The following is a 16941-nucleotide window of genomic DNA, read 5'->3' on the forward strand; positions in this document are numbered from 1 at the left end:
TGCTTACGTCAATAAATATTACTACAACGTTGTCACGACTAACACAGGTTCAGTAGAGAATGGTGACCATTGACATTCTTAACTACTAAACTTATATACTTTAATACACTGTGCAAATTGACTTGTTAATTTAAAGACCGTAAAGTAATTAAAGTTACGTCTTTTCTGTGACGGACCTTTTAGTTCAAAATCTCATTACGTCCAATGCGTCATTATCCTAGTGGCATCCTCGCGTGACCTGTAGGTTAAGGCGTTTATTATATGGGTATATGTTTGTGTTTGTGAAGGATATGTGGAATATTACATGGGTGTATGTTGATTTTTTGGATGGGTCTGTAGATTATTACATGTGTGCATCTGAAAAGGGTATGTGGATTATTCTGTATGTTGGTGTCAAGGAAGAGTGTGGTTAATATGTTTCTGAAGTTCGCGCAGAGCTACATGAGGGCTATCTGCGCTAGCTGTCCCTAATTTAACAGAGTAAGACTAGGGAGAAGGTAGCTAGTCATCACCACCCATCACCAAATCTTGGGCTACTTTTTTACCAACAAATAGTGGGATTGACCGTTGCACTATAACACTATAACTGAGGGCCCAGCATGGCCAGGCGGATAAGGCACTCGACTCGTAATCTGAGGGTCGCTGGTTCGAATCCCCGTCACACCAAACATGCTCGCCCTTTCAGCCGTGGGGACGTTATAATGTTATTGTCAATCCCACTATTCGTTGGTAAAAGAGTAGCCCAAGAGTTGACGGTGGGTGGTGATGACTAGCTGCCTACCCTCTAATCTTACACTGCTAAATTAAGGACGGCTAGCACAGATAGCCCTCGAGTAGCTTTGTGCGAAATTCAAAAACAAACAAACAACAACAATTCCTTAAAGCAAACAAATCAGCTACTAAGAGAGATGAATTACAAGATTACGTCCTTAAGGATGTTCAAGATGGGCACATGTTGACTGTGTAGAATGGCTTATTAACTATGACTATCTACGCCGAATTGTTTAAAGTGTTTCCAGAATGTTATTGAAGTAAATATACTCTTCAAAAAAAGAAACGCAAAAGGCAAAATTTGAGACATATTGTTAACAAGTTTATTCCGGGTAGTTCTGTACGACATGTGTGAAACTTTGCACATTCACTGCTGAACATCCAAATTCTGCAAAGGCGAAGTCCACGCTCACTAGTTGAAGTTTAACGTCACTCAACGTCAATAACAAGTATGCCCCCCGTGAGCATCAATAACTGCTTGGCATCTCATGCCCATGGAAGCGATGAGATGACGAATTACATCCTGTGGAATGGCTGTCCACTCAGCCTGCAAAGCTGCTGCAAGCTGAGGTAGAGTCTGCGGTTGAGGTTGTCGCCGTCGCAGGCGTCGGTCCAACTCGTCTCAAAGATGTTCGGTGTGGTTTAAATCTGGTGATCTGGTGGGCCAGGGAAGTACGTTGATGTTGTGGTGTCTCAAGAAGACAGTGGTGAGTCGGGCTGTGTGAGGATGGGCGTTGTCATGTTGAAAAGCGTCGTTGACGTTCACCATGATGGGTTGCACATGGGGCCTAAGACTCTCGTCGACGGTTGCGTACGGTCTGATCGGAAATCCTACGAAGTTTTGGTATGGTTGAGGCAGTAGACGTCGCAGTGGTGGTCCTATCCCGAAGGTGACATAACCGGATGTAGCGATCTTGTGCGGGCGTGGTCACACGAGGTCTGCCAGATCGTGGACGGTCACAAGTTGATCCATGTTGTTGATAACGTTTCCATAGCCTTGAGATGATGTTTGGGTGTACATTTATATCTCAGGCAACATCGGATCGAGATTCGCCTGCTTCCAATCGACCAATGGCGTTGTTGCGTTGTGCTTCAGTCAGTCTTGGCGTAACTGTATTGCGTGTCGGTGGCTTAACACTGAGCTATGGAAACCGAGAACCCGTCACTTTTATAGGGATTTTGCACATATTGCACCTGCAGAACATGCAGATCTCTCAAACAAATTTATTAGACACGAATGCGTTTTGGCGAAAAATCCGATGTTTTCCTCCGTTTTCAAAGTGCACAACTTTTATTGTCATTTTGGTCTGACAGTCAGTGCTTTAACACGTGTAACATCACATACTCTGAGCTTGTAACGTTATTACATATATTTCTCTTTAAAATAACAAAAATATCCCTTTTGCGTTTCTTTTTTTGAAGAGTATATATTCTGAGGTTTTGTGTTATGAAAAATAAACAATCACGTTATTTCGATATCAGAGCTATTCGTAGTTGTGTCTGAATTTTACTCCAAGACATCTACACACAAACTGACTCGAAGACGACAGGTGGAAGACTTTCGAAACGTTGTCCTCTACCCTTGTGTCTCCACAACAGGCAGTTGCCGTCCATTCTACAAAGTTTCATCAATTATTTTATTGCTTTTATAATATCGCATAAATCTACACTAGATGTTTCTGCGCACTGCCGTCCCTAATTTTGAACTGAGAAAATAGAGATAAAACAGTTAGTCAACAGTTGAACTACTTTTTTCCAGATAGAATAGTGAGACCTGGCTATCACTCTTATAATAACATTCTTAAAATGCAGAGCGCGTTGTGCAATAACGGATAAGTGAACCATGGATTCATTCGATCCAATGTACCGGCATGCTAATCACTAGGCCACGCTCGGTCTAAGGTTTGTTCCAAAAAGAATTTGAATGAATCGCCATTAACGAATCAACATGTTAGATTATTTTTTACTGTTAGCCTGGTTTCGTAAAATGAACTGAAACGGTAACTTATATGTATAACCGAAATACCACCTTAGGTCCTTGTTTTAATTTAATGAAACACTATGATGATGTCAACTTTTAACCAGAGATTTTGTTTGTTTTTGAATTTCGCGCAAAGCTACTCGAGAGATATCTACGCTAGCCGTCCCTAATTTAGCTGTGGATATCGAAATCTCGATTTTATCTTTATAAGCCCCAAGACTTGCTTCTGAGCCACTGGGAGGGAGTATATTTTTGAGAAAAAAAATTATAGAATTTGCAAATGTATTTTTTCGTTCACGTGATTGTCCGTTATGTTTATTACATAACAGGTTCTTTAGGCAGGTAAATTATCTTCAGAGGTAAAAGTGAGAATCGTCTGTAAAACTATGTTGTACAAAATATGTTTTTGTCTGTAAAGAAAAAACGCTGTATTTTAAAATACAAGTTCAATCCAGTGAATGAAAACTTACCAGTTATAGATTCTACCAGTTCTTAGTGGTAGCTTGTGCTTGGTGTATTTGTAAAACGTTTAAAAAATATTAAGAATGTATCATACAATTTTGGCAGTTTCCAAACGGAATATTTCTCGTTTTAAAATAGTATTCTATTAATTGTTCGAAGAAATATATGGGTTTTATTATATTTTTTATGGTGTTTTTTCTCGTTCAGTTGATTCCTCTGTGGCTTTTCTCCCAGTGGTTGCTCAGCCGTAAGTCTGCGGGGTTATAACACTAAAACTTGGATTTAGTTATCCGCAATGTGCAGAGCCAGATAGCCCATTGTGCAACTTCGTGCTTAACAACAACAAACACTCAGTTGTCCGTTTTTCATTATTTCCACATATTTGACTCCATTGTGCATTTTTGAGGCGATTTGAGACACCTATAACATCTTAAGCAACACTACTTATATAACGCCAACTTTATTGTACTAACATTTTAGTTATCGCGACGTTCTATATACATAAAATTATTCCACATTATAGAAATGATCTATATTATATATCTCCGCTACAGGTTTTAACTAATTCTACTTTCTCGATAAATTCGTGTCTTATGCATTGGAACATTGATTTTTTTTCGTAGACGTATTTTTCACCTGTTTTAATTTTCATTCAGGACTGGGTGCGGCCGATAATTAGTATGCTAAGGCTGTGGATCTGCAGAAAAGCGCTCCGCACATTGGGATTGTGGGTACACTGTAAGCGTAAGAGCCAAATTCCGTTGTTTAATTAGACAAAAGTAGCTAAAGAGAGAGCGGTGGGTGCTTTCAACTATAGATACCTTCTCGTATCAGCACATCAGTTTAAAATTTTCTTAATCAAACATGCAAACACTTATTTGGTAGTATTATTCATCGTATGAAAAATAATCCTCATTGTATTGTCCAAACAAACCCTCGTTGTATTTTGCACCATTAAACAAACAACTTTCGTTGTATTGTTCATCAGTAGACAAACAAATCTTGTTGTATTGTTCATCATAAAACAAACAACCACGAACTTTTTTCTAAGTGTCCATCCTTGCTCGTAAACTTGTTTATAATTGCAAGAACAGTGAGATGCTACATGCAAATATCCAGTTTTAAGATGATTTCTCTTTCCAATACGCATTGCCAACTTTAACTGAAAGGAATAGCCAAGATTACCTAATTTATTAACCTATATCAAGCCACTCAGAGACACAAAAACAAAGCGAATACTTCAGAAGACAGAAGATACGTCCGACTGTTTACGGGTGGCCTGTCGTATCAAAAGGCTCGAGAGCGGGCCGTCGTTATACTTGGATTAACTGCACGAGTTTAATCCGGTAAACAGATCCAAGCCACTCGGGTGATAAAAAACATAGCAATGTGTAACTAACAGCTTTAGTCAGCGTAAATTGCCAAGGTGTATATCCAAACCAGGCCTGACTTGGACACATAGAATAAAACATACATAAAAACACTACTCAAGTGACATGGAGAAAATGTTATCCTACAAAATAGACAGTTAATTGTAAGTGTTGTGGCGTTAAAATGTAAATATGTAATTCCTAAGCTAAGTTTACATCAATACTAAGTCTCACCAACACGACCCAGGATGGCCAGGCGGATAAGGCGCTCGACTCGTTATCTGAGGGTTGCGGGTTCGAATCCCATCACACCAAACATGCTCGGCCTTTCAGCCGTGGGGGCGTTATAAGGCGACGGTCAATCCCACTATTCGTTGGTAAAAGAGTAGCACAAGAGTTGGCGGTGGGTGATGATGACTAGCTGCCTTCCCTCTAGTCTTAGAAAAAGAAGAAGAAAAAAAGAGGTAATCCTCAATATCCTTGGTACTTAAAATTATATCAGGCAGGAATAGTAAATTAATCAATTATACTGCTTTTTTTTCCCTTTCTACTAGCTATATTTTTGTGCGCCAGCAATACCAAGATTTGGGCAGCACGCTCATATCTGGTTCGATTGTATTAGTTAAGAACTCTATCAGAGTACCCTCAGATTGAAATCTTGAGCGCTATTAAATGTATCAATAAAAAAGGTTTGACCCCCTGAGTCCAAAACTGTAATTAAATCTGAAATCGGACAGGAGATGACGGAGATATGAGCTAAAACTTTGTACTTAAAAAGCAAAACAAAAAACTGAGCTATTCCTTGAACTGCTATGCTAAATAGTCACAACAAAAACATTAATTGCATATATTAAACAGTTATCAATATTCCATACAATTCAGAGTTTCCAATATTTTAAAAATTATATCAAGTCTTTTTCCATATATACTTTTAATACAACAACTAAACTGTACTTCTTCAGTTTAAAAAAGAATGTATTTTTACCTCGACGAACTCAGCGTCTTATTCGTCATCACAGTAACATTTTGAATGTATCAGGAGCGAGAAAAGATACGTTAAATTTACTTTTTTGTTCATCTGTTGAATTGATTGGTTGATTTGAATTTTCGCTCAAAGCTACACGAGGGCTATCTGCGCTAGCCGTCCCTAATTTAGCAGTGTAAGACTAGAGGGAAGGCAGATAGTCATCACCACCCACCGCCAACTCTTGAAGTGCTCTTTTACCATCGTATAGTGGGATTGGCCATAACATTATAACGCGCCAACAGCTGAAAGGGCGAACATGTTTGGTGTGACGGGAATTCGAACCCGCAACCCTCAGATTGCAAATCGAGGGCCTTAACCCCCTGGCCATGCAGGGCTATCCATCTGTAAAGGTGTATACTTATGGTTACAGATAATTTGCTTGCGAAAAAAAAATGAGTGTTTGCTTTATAATAATATGAGAATAAATACAGAAGAAATGTTACAAAATCTTACTATAAAGTCTACGACATTATCAATAAAGTGAATCCTGGAAGCCCCCCGCTAGTACAGCGTTATGTCTCCGGATTTACAACGCTAAAATCAGGGGTTCGATTCCCCTCGGTGGGCTGAGCAGCTAGCCCGATGTGGCTTTGCTATAAGAAAAAAAAAACAAAAGAATGAATCCTGGAATATCGAAGTTTTATTAAATTCTCAATGATTAAAATCCCCCATCAAATCTAACACTGCTTAATATTTGATATTATTAGGTTGTATTTAATCAAACCTGCTACATAAAATTGAGTCACCACTTACGAATCTGTGATTTGTTAGCCACGTTGTAATACTTTCGTGGTTATACTTTGAATGACTGATTCATTACTGATACTTTTCTTTGCTTATAGTGAGGCGCATCAAGTGATTCAACCAACTTCATCCATGTTTTATTCGACACAGAGTACACTACCGCTCGGATGAATGACACAACTATGGCAACTGTGGACGGCCGGCCTGCCCACTATGGCCTGGATGTTAAGCAACTTCGGGACCTTATGGAGACCAGAGGGCGTGAGGCAATCGAAAGGATCCGTGACGAATATGGGGGTATTCAGGAGGTTTGCAGGAAACTGTATACGTCTCCCACAGATGGTAAGTTGTAAACTCTGAGTGATATGAAAATAGAAAAATAAATTTTATAATGAGTTTTTACTTAACCTAAATATACAGTTTTTTAGAAATCCAAATACAACCTTTTTTTTCTTTGATTCAGCTTATTGATTTTTGTTTCAGTCACTATCAGTACTAACTAAAAACATCCAAGCGGGGCTACGGAGGGACAAAAGAGAATAGTTGCCCCCCTCCCCTAATTATTTTCGAAGTTAAGACATGTTGATTAAATTTAACCCTAACATTTGTTACGATAGTCTGTTTAACACAGCTTATAATTGGATAGATACATAAACAATATACATGCTAACCTCGTATCTTACAGTTGTTTATTCTCTGATGTAAAATAGTGCAAAGAGGATGTGGCACTATTTTACTTTTTTATTTTTGGCTGCAAAAATGTAGTGTCAGTGAATCATGACGTTTTGTTTAAAGCTGTCAGTAAATCTGAAAGATATAGTACAAACTCGAATTTCAGAACGATTTGTTCTCCTAATCCCACACATTTTGGGCCCTAATCCCACCTGTGCTATGTATTAAAAAAACATGGTTATTTTAATTTGTTTTGGATCTCTGTTATTTGCCTTAATTAATTTTTGTTAAGTTTTTTATTCCCTATAATACACAGTAGTCTGATCACCTATTGCAAATCGTTTACTGACTTTGATTTAGGCCCGTTATGGCCAGGTGGGTTAAGGCGTTCGACTCGTAATCTGAGGATCGCGGGTTCGAATCCCCGTCGCACCAAACATGCTCGCTCTTTCAGCCGTGGGGGCGTTATAATGTGACAATCACTCCCACTTTTCATTGGTAAAAGAGTAGCCTAAGAGTTGGCGGTGGGTGGTGATGACTAGCTGCCTTCCCTCGAGTCTCACACTGCTAAATTAGGCAACAGCTAGCGCAGAAATTCAAAAACAAAAAAACAACTGATTTTCTTGTTGTCTGAGCGCTCATATTGGTAAAAAATGGATTTCGATGCTCTTGGTGGGCACAGCGCAAATAGCCCATTGTATAGCGCAAAGCTTAGCAACAACAAATACGCAAATAAAAATGCAGTAATGTGAATGATCATTGGAATCTTTGTTCTTGAATTCGATTAATTTGTTGTCGTTTTATTCATTACCAGCTACAAAAATATGACCTGAATTACCTTAGAGTCTTTTCTCTGTCACTTGGATTCACTACTTCTTGTTTTATTTACTACTAACTATACCATGCTGAATCCCTACTGGAGTCTTTTCTTTGTCTTAAGTTGAATATTATTCTTTTATTAGCTGCGAGCTATAATGTCACAATGATGTGAATTATCTATGGAAAATTTGTTCCTTGACTTCGAGTTGTTTTATTTTTTATTCACTACTAGCTATAAAACATAATAAGCTATGTTCAAGTCTTTGTTCTTTGACTGTTTGCTGTTTCATTCATTACTAACTGACACAGCAAAAATACAGTAATTTAAATACCTCTTACAAATTTTGTTATATTAATTCGACGGAGTGTTTGTTGTTGTATTAACTATTTGCTGGAGTTTTAGCTTACTGACTTCGATTCTTTGTTGTTTTATTCACCACTAATGTCTTTTTAAACAGTAATCTAATTTCCTACTGGAATATTTTTTCTATTTGACTTTTTTGTTCTTATTATTCATTAGAAGCTATAAAACAAAGTAATATTAATTCTTGTTTTTAGCTTTGATTGTTTATTTGTACGATACTTTCCTTAAAAACGGTATTATCTCAGTGTATTTTATTTTTTGACGTCGATTCATTTCTTGTTTTTATTTTTTTCTGTGTTAGCTGTAAAACATAGTAACCGAATTCCTGTTGGAGTTTTTATTCATAAAATTAGATTGCTTGATTGTTGTTTTATTAACCAGTAGTTACAAAAAATAATAATAATCGTAGTATCTCTCGAAGTGTTTGATTTTAGCTTTGATAGCATTTGGTTGTAATATTCATTTCTTAATTGCTATGAAAAATAGTAATCTGGATGACGTATGGAATCTTTATTTTTAATTTCGATTCATTGTTTGTTATGATTTTAATCACTGATAGTTATGAAAACTTTGTTATTTGACTTCTGTTGGTTGTGTTTTTGTTTGTTTGTTTGCTGTTAGCAATGAAAACATAGTTCCATGAATGCTTCTTGGAGTCTAGTCTTTGTTCTTTGACTTAGTTGATTGTATTTTGTTATATTATGTAAGAATTATAAAGAATAACATTAATCTTAATGCCTGTTGAACTCTTTGTTCAAGGACTTCTACTGATTGTTTATTATTTTATCTTCTCCAGATTCCATCTTTAGTATATGATGCAAAAATATAAAGAATTACATCAATCATAAGGAAATTACTATTACGCTTCTACATTTACGATAATGGATTGATGTAATTCTTTCTGCTTTAGATACTGAAGATGAAATCTCTAGAATCCTGATTCGTTCTGGTATTTATAATGTTTCTCATCTTAAGTATAAAACTATTTATTTTAGATTTGAACGTTACGCTGTTTCGTCAGATTATATATACAAAAACATCAAAAACGTTTTTCAAATTAGTTATTCCATCCTCCAAACCTAGATGTGTTTAGATACAGAAGGCTAGTTTTATTCATAATCAACTGGTTTTCTACCATATGTGAAAGAAAAAATTGACATTAAACGGTTAGGCTTAGACAGGAGATGAAAGTGCGTATATAGCACATCAAAAATTAATATTAACCTCATTTGATTTATTTTAACACGTTAAGAATCTGATTGGGTAATTTAATTTCAAATGTTGACGCTTATTTATGTTGTTGCCATTACAAAATATAGTTCGGTTCGACTGTCGGGACATGTTCTAGTATTACATTTTCAAAGCTGTTGGTAAGAACAAATCGGTTTGATGTAATCACTCTCTTTTTATTTTAAGTGATAGCTCTCGTCTTGCAAAGCTGTATGATGGCGAAAGAAACACCTAGTGTCAGAAATGATTTATTGTCGACGTTTCGAGCGTTTCCAGCTAAATTAATTACTTCTGCGAAACTAAGTAGCCTCAATATCACATAGATATGTAAACTTCTACTAACTTCTTTAAAAATAAAGTTGCCCCTTTTTAACCACCTTTTCTTAACACTTACGATATTCTGCAAAGTTTTTCATTATGTTACTTCTAAATTTGTGATCTGTTTATGAAATTTAACATGCTTGTCCGTTTTCTGTTAAGATTTTATTTCCTTCTCAGTGGCTCATTGGCAAGCCTGAATTCTTCTAACGCTAAAAATTGGGCTTCGATACCCGTGATGGACACAGATAGCCCCTTGTGTAGCTTTATGCTTAATAATAAAGAAATAAATGTCTCATTTTGAAATTCTCGTTTTAATTGGTCTGATTAAATATTTTATCTTCCTTATTAATTTCTCACCTTACTTCTCTATCCCTACTACCCTTATTTTAATTCTATGTATGTTTTTAGCAATGCTAATTTTTCGTTGCAATTTAGTTCCTGTATTATATCAACGAAAATCTTTGATTCCTGTTGTTAGGCACAAGGCTACGTAATGGACTATCTGTGCTGTGCTCACCACGGTTGTGAACAAAAAGAATCACATAACTGTTTCTAGAATATGCCTTTAAACATGTTTATTATCTTACCTGAGCCCATATTGGTTAGTACAGTCTAGTTTTAGGATTGGTGCTCATTTGAAATGTGGTAGAACTTGTCGTGTAATCATCGGCTGTTACTCTTTATTTAATCAACGTATTACATATTTCAATGTAAGATAGATAAGGGATAGTAAATTTTTCTCGACTCGGTTTATTATGTTGCCAATATTAAATTTTATTCACTTTATTTATAACCAATCGACTTTCGTACAATCAAGAAAAAACATAAATAATTATATAGCATACATTTGAAGAATACAGTTAATGTAAGATTATATTTAAAAAAATATGCAAATATATTTCCTTCAGGAATCATCTGAACGATTCCGTCAGAGCGTTTTGAAAACAAACATTCTTTTAAAGTCTCAGTCACAAAACTATGAATGGAAAGAGGTTGATTATAATAAATTACACTGGTATTTTCATACAACTTACAATTTCATTTGATTTCAGTAATGAGTGTGTGTTCCTCTTCTTATCTCAAGTCAGTAGTTTTCTCTTTCAACATTTATATATCTGTTGTTTTTTACTAATAACGTTTCACTGATCTGGTGTACAAATAGCTCTAGCTGAAGTCAACATAGTGTTTTCTCTGAATATTTCAGGTCTGAGTGGATCTCAAGCAGATCTTGACCACAGACGCCAAAATTTTGGTGCCAATGTAATACCTGCGAAACCACCAAAAACTTTTTTAAGGCTAGTCTGGGAAGCATTACAAGATGTTACACTTGTAATTTTGGAAGTCGCTGCTATCATTTCGTTAGGACTTGCCTTTTACGAACCACCTCCAAACCTAGAGGATGAAGGTGAGAGATTATTTTAAGTTGATTGGAAAAAAATCAGTCCAATAAATAAATTTCTAGAATAAGAAACATGTACAGGATTTTTAGATAAACATTTCTTACAAATTTTTGAGTACATTATTGAAATTTATGTTGTACTGTTATATTTAGTGCATTTAACAGGGTATATTTTGTGTTTCTTTATGATAAAACTTCATAAAATTAAACTCTGATAGCTCTTTCTTTGTTCTTAAAAAGTTATAGAGTTTTTCTATGTGTTGTACGTTTCTTTCGTCATCAGCTCACATACTTATATCGTTGTTGTCTTTTTTCTCTCCTATTGAAATCTGTATCAAAGGATTATCAGGTAAATAGTTTTTTTACATTACGTTTGTCTTGTTATTTCTAACATTCAGGTTCTTTCTATTCATCCTTTGAGATTAACCTAACTGGACAATGTTATATTCATAATAGGGTATTTTAACAAATGTATTATTTTAAAAAAATTCACCATCAATCTTAGCAAAACCAGCATATTATTTATACGAACTTCTGAAATTGTTAATAAATATAAGAGAGTTAGCACAGGCTATAATGTGATCACACATTATAAATACAGTATCAATATACAGTTGGCTCGTGTAGTATAACACTAGAACAGTGGTGATTACTTGAATACAAATTATTTATTGCAAAATATAATATTAGTCGATCATCGCCGTACCTTTGCAATAATAGTTAAAAATAAATGATAACCAAACATTTGTAATTTCACAACGTACTAACACTAGAAATATCACCAAACATGGCAGGTCTCAATTTTGAATACTGATAGTAATAAATACTTAAGGAACTATTCACCAAATGTCAAAGATTATTTGAGAAATGTCGCCGTATTTAAACGAAAAAAGAAGATTCATTTCAATGTTAGACTAACATTGTAGTTTTATCAATTGTATTTGCATAACGCAAGTTTATCATTTTAATAAGTTCATCATTCCTGGTTATTCAGTTAAACTTTTTTCCAGGTTTACTTAAATTCCTGTTTATTACATAATTCTCTCTTTTTTGCTGTAATAGTTTAGTTGCTCTTTTTTTATCAGACAGAATCAAAAGAAACAACTGAATAATATTTCTTGGAACTTGTCAGTAGATATTTTGTTTGCACTTAATTTGAACTGTAAGTCAACAGAAATTAAGGATTAATTCGTATGTCATAATCGCATATTAACCTTTCATTACTTTTAGGGCCTAACATGGCCAGATGATTAGGGGGCTCCACTCGTATTCTGAGGGTCGCGGGTTCCAATGCTCGTCACACAAATTTGCTCGCCTTTTCAGCTGTGAGGGCGTTATAAAGTTCGGTCAATCCCACAATTCTTTGTTAAAAGAGTAGCCTAAGAGTTGGCGGTGGGTGGTGACGACTAGCTGCCTTTTCCCTAGTCTTACACTGCTAATTTGGAACGGCTTGTGCAGATAGCTCTCGTATAGCTTTGCGCAAAAGTAAAAAATAAACAAACACGATTTTTAGAATTTTCCTGTAGCATTAGGTTGTCAAACTATTCCAAATGATTTGGTTATTTGTATTATATGTCTGCACATACATATTAGGTACATATATTTATAGTGCTATCTGTAGAGGAATATGATAACTATTTTGTGTGTATATTGTTTATATTATAGGCCTCCGGTGATTTTACTGTCTTGAAATTTTTAGATGTTCTACGGTAATTACTGTACTAAGAATCCGAAAATGGCATTCATTTTTCTCCATCACGTACAGATTTTTCAAATAACTTCATATGTAACTTTACGTAAATGAATAATTTTCATTGAAATCGGGTCACATCTTGTTATGCTTAAAATGTTGACAACCACTGGCTATAGATTTTTCTAGACCAATCGCGACGTGAGTTTCATCGATCATTTTAGAACATACGAGAAACACATCGCCAATATATAGACGGTTAACAGGCCGCATGACATGTTATTTCTGTATAGTATTTTTTGTGCGTGCACTTTGACATGATTATTTTTTCAATATTTATACGTCGCTATGGCAACAAAAGGTTGTGTAATATACTATTATATTCATGGTAAATTTGTTGTAATGAAGCAAAGATAAAACATTACAGAATTTGTTATAAAAAGTAGTTTGTGTGTTTTGTATCCGATGTACCAGTACCTGCTTCACTGGAGACTCTTGGTACAGTTTGATCCGATTCTGAATCTGATGTCAGTAGAAATGATGATAGTGACTGAAATCTGAAATATTTGATGAACCACAACTTTTCACACAAGGTGAACTTAATGATTCAATGAGAGATTTGGGGTTTCTCCAGAAACTTCATTTACTAGTAGATAAGTTTATACCGTGTTTTTCGCAAGAACGTTCACTGGTTTATTGCAACAATGTTTCTGAATTAATAACAATGCTACGAACTGCAGTCTGTGAACCAAGCAAGTGGTGATTCTTCATTGACTCCTCCAAAAGAAATCTAAAAGGGGGTCTTCTTCACAGTTGTAACGTATATGCATCTGTTCCTATTATTCACTTGATTTACTTGAATAAAACGGACGAAAATCTCGAAATTCTTCTTAATATGGTCAAATGCAAAGAACATGGACGGCTACTTTGTGGAGAAATAAAGACCTTTATGTGTTGTTGGGTCAACAATCCGATTATACAAAGTGTCCACATTTTTTGTGTGATTGGAACAGCAGAACACAAAAACAGCACTGGATAAAGAAACAATGGCTACCTCACAGACGACCTGATACCAGGATAGAAACACATTGAATATAAACGTTTGGTTGACGTAAAGGAAGTCATATTTATCTCCACTTAACATAAAACTCGCCTTGATGAAGCAGTTAGACAAAGATGGCGATTGTTTCAAGTAACTATGCGGGCAATTCCCAACTCTTTCAGAAGCAAAACTTAAAGAAGGGATTTTTTGTTGAGCCTCAGATTAAGAAACTGACTTCTGATGAACAGTTCGAAAGGACAATGAGGAAAGTTGAAAAAGCAGCATGGATTGCCTCTGAAGATGTTACTTAGAATTTGTTAGAAAACAAAAAGCACCCAAATTACGAAAATATTGTTATTGACATACTCGATAAATTCAAAGAGTTGTGTTGTAATAGGAACTTGAATGTTTATTTCTTACACTTACATATTTACTATTTCCATGAAAATCTCTGTTCCATCAGCGAAAAACAAAGAAAAATATTTCATAAAGATATCGCGGAAATAGAGAGTATGTATCAGGGAAGGTATAAAATCAACATGATGGCTGATTACTGCTGGTTATTTAAACGAGATGCTCCGGACGCAATACTGTACATAAAAGTAAGATCACAACACGTAGTTTGGAGATTAAAAAACGTATTTTTTACACTCACACACAAAACGTCAGGATGAATGAAAATGTATATTCGTTTGACATCAGTGTTATTTCCTTTTTTCAGTTTGTTTGTATTTTTCTTAAACAAAAATAATAAAAAATGTTCATTGTGTTAAACGAAACACTAGTTTAATCTAAGTTTTTGAATTCCTATTTTCAAAAATTCTTTACGTTATAGAAATAAAAAAGGATATTATTTTCGAAATATGCATGGTTAAATTATGGAAAGTCCATTTTTAAAATCAAAACACTTTTTTTTTTTAAGTTTAAATTCGTAGATTTGTGTAATGTATTCTGATGCTGATTCTTATAGCACAAAATATACGAAGAATGACTGGTATCATTTACTAAGAGATCTGTATTAGCTAGAACTGCTTTTCCAGTAATAAATGTGACAATAAATTACTTCAAATGATATTTCGGTGAGAGTTGCAGTAAATCTGTTAAATCTCGCGAATGTTAACAGTTTAGGCATCAGTAAGAAAAAAAAGCACAAACGAATGGCAGGTGTAGCTTACTGGTTATTATTTTCGGTATATGTACCCGATGATTCGTGAATCGTGTACAGTTGTCGCAAAACACACTAGCACTTTAGGGCTGTTGATGCGTAAGAATAGTAACAGTCAAACCTTTCTATTCCGTCTGACAAGAGTAACCTAAGAAATGGCAGTGAATGCTTCTGAATAGCTTCCTTCCCTCTAGCTTCTTATTAATATTTTAACATTATTTGAAAAATCATTCAGAGAAAGGTATATCATATTTGAACTTGTTGAATAATACAAAGGTAACCAAAAATATTATTTTAATAAAACGCTTGTTGTTTTTTTTACATTAGTAATAGTCTAGAGTGACGACAGCATTTTTTCTATTTTGCAATTTAAATTTGATCCGATTTTATATCAGCAAATATCGCAAAATAAAAGTAATTGAGATTAAGATAGCGGTTTTAATAACTTACTTTTCCAGCGGTTGGTTGTTAATTTCTCTGTGTAACGTTGTAGTAACGATAAAAAAACATTTTTGCAGGGGCTTCGCATACGGGTATCTTAAATACGTAACATATAAATTAAAATATCAGTCTTTTCTTCTCCTGTAATAGCCTTAAAACTATAAATAATGCAGAAAGCACATATACATAATAAATACCTTATATTTAACCGTAACATAAATTCTGAACTTCAACAAGAATTGTATGCGATTAAACTTGGATTGAAAAATGTAACTGTTATTATTGTTTGGTTTGTTTGTTTGTTTGTTTTTTAATTTTGCGCAAAGTTACACGAGAGCTATCTGCGCTAGCCGTCCCTAATTTAGCAGTGTAAGAATAGAGAGAAGGCATCTAGTCATCACCACACACCGCCAACTCTTGTACTACTCTTTTACCAACGAATAGTAGGATTTACCGTTACATTATAACGCCCCCACGGCTGAAAGAGCGAGTATATTTGGTGTGATGGAGATTACTAACACCTCTACCCTTTAATAAACTGAAAATTTTCTGAGGTTCTCGAATATGGTTGCATTATCACTTGTTTTCTAATGACAATGGAAGTAATCAAAATCTAGAAAAATTGAAATTTTGGAAGCTAAAACGAATGATTACCTATGCAAAGGCAGCTATAACGCCCAATTTATATTTATATTCAACGTCTCCAATCATTGTGACAAAATTATACCTTTATGCAACATTATCTTACCACGTGCGCGGTAGGCGGAACTTTCTCCTACCGAGAGTCCGATTTCTTTTGAAAATTTATATTTGGTTTGTTTTGAATATCGCTTAAAGCTACACGAGGGCTATCTGCGCTAGTCGTCCCTAATTTAGTAGGGTTAGACCAGGGGGAAGACAGCTGTTCATTACCATCTACCGCCAACTTTCGGGCTACTCTTTTACCAACGAATAGTGGGATTGACCGTAAACATTATAACGTCTCCATGGTTGAAACGGAAAGCATGCTTGGTATGACGAGGATTCGAACCCGCGACCTTAATCACCGGACCATATAATTAATTAAAAAATAATAATTTACCTACGTATGTTCAATATATTTAACTTTGGAAAAAAGTAGAAACGATACATGGATTTTTTCCTACAATAACTTAACGCTAAGTACAAGGACTTAAACCGATAAATATCAGGTTTCTATACTTGTGATGGGCACAACCCAGATATCCCATTTTGTAGCTTCGTGTAAAACAACAAATAAATAAGTGCACGGGTTTATGTAGAAACTAAGTCACCTGAAGAGTACAAACGAGCTTGATAAGTTATACATCACGGCTGTGAGAGTTACAAGTCTAATCGGGAGCGGCTTCGTAGAAAAGCGGCTTACAGTATGCATACATTGATGTGTAACACGCATGAGAACTATGTACTAAACCATATTCTGTG

The 16941-nt window shown here is 35.2% G+C and overlaps 1 protein-coding gene across 29 annotated transcripts in view; it reads left to right on the forward strand.

Moving 5' to 3' along the window:
• Positions 1–16941, forward strand: part of LOC143222270 (plasma membrane calcium-transporting ATPase 2-like) — a 251808-nt gene that overhangs the window by 148407 nt on the left and 86460 nt on the right. For 22 of the 29 annotated variants that reach the window (XM_076448543.1, XM_076448539.1, XM_076448549.1 and 19 more), the window contains 2 exons: positions 6506–6697; positions 10966–11166. In XM_076448543.1, the coding sequence (XP_076304658.1) occupies positions 6523–6697; positions 10966–11166 (376 nt within the window). In that variant the 5' untranslated portion in view covers positions 6506–6522. Of the gene's footprint in view, positions 1–6453; positions 6698–10965; positions 11167–16941 lie in introns of all 29 variants that reach the window. The other 7 variants (XM_076448541.1, XM_076448542.1, XM_076448538.1 and 4 more) reach the window with 1 other exon arrangement.

The sequence above is a fragment of the Tachypleus tridentatus genome, chromosome 8, assembly GCF_004210375.1.
Source record: "Tachypleus tridentatus isolate NWPU-2018 chromosome 8, ASM421037v1, whole genome shotgun sequence".
NCBI classification, from domain to species: Eukaryota; Metazoa; Arthropoda; class Merostomata; order Xiphosura; family Limulidae; genus Tachypleus; species Tachypleus tridentatus.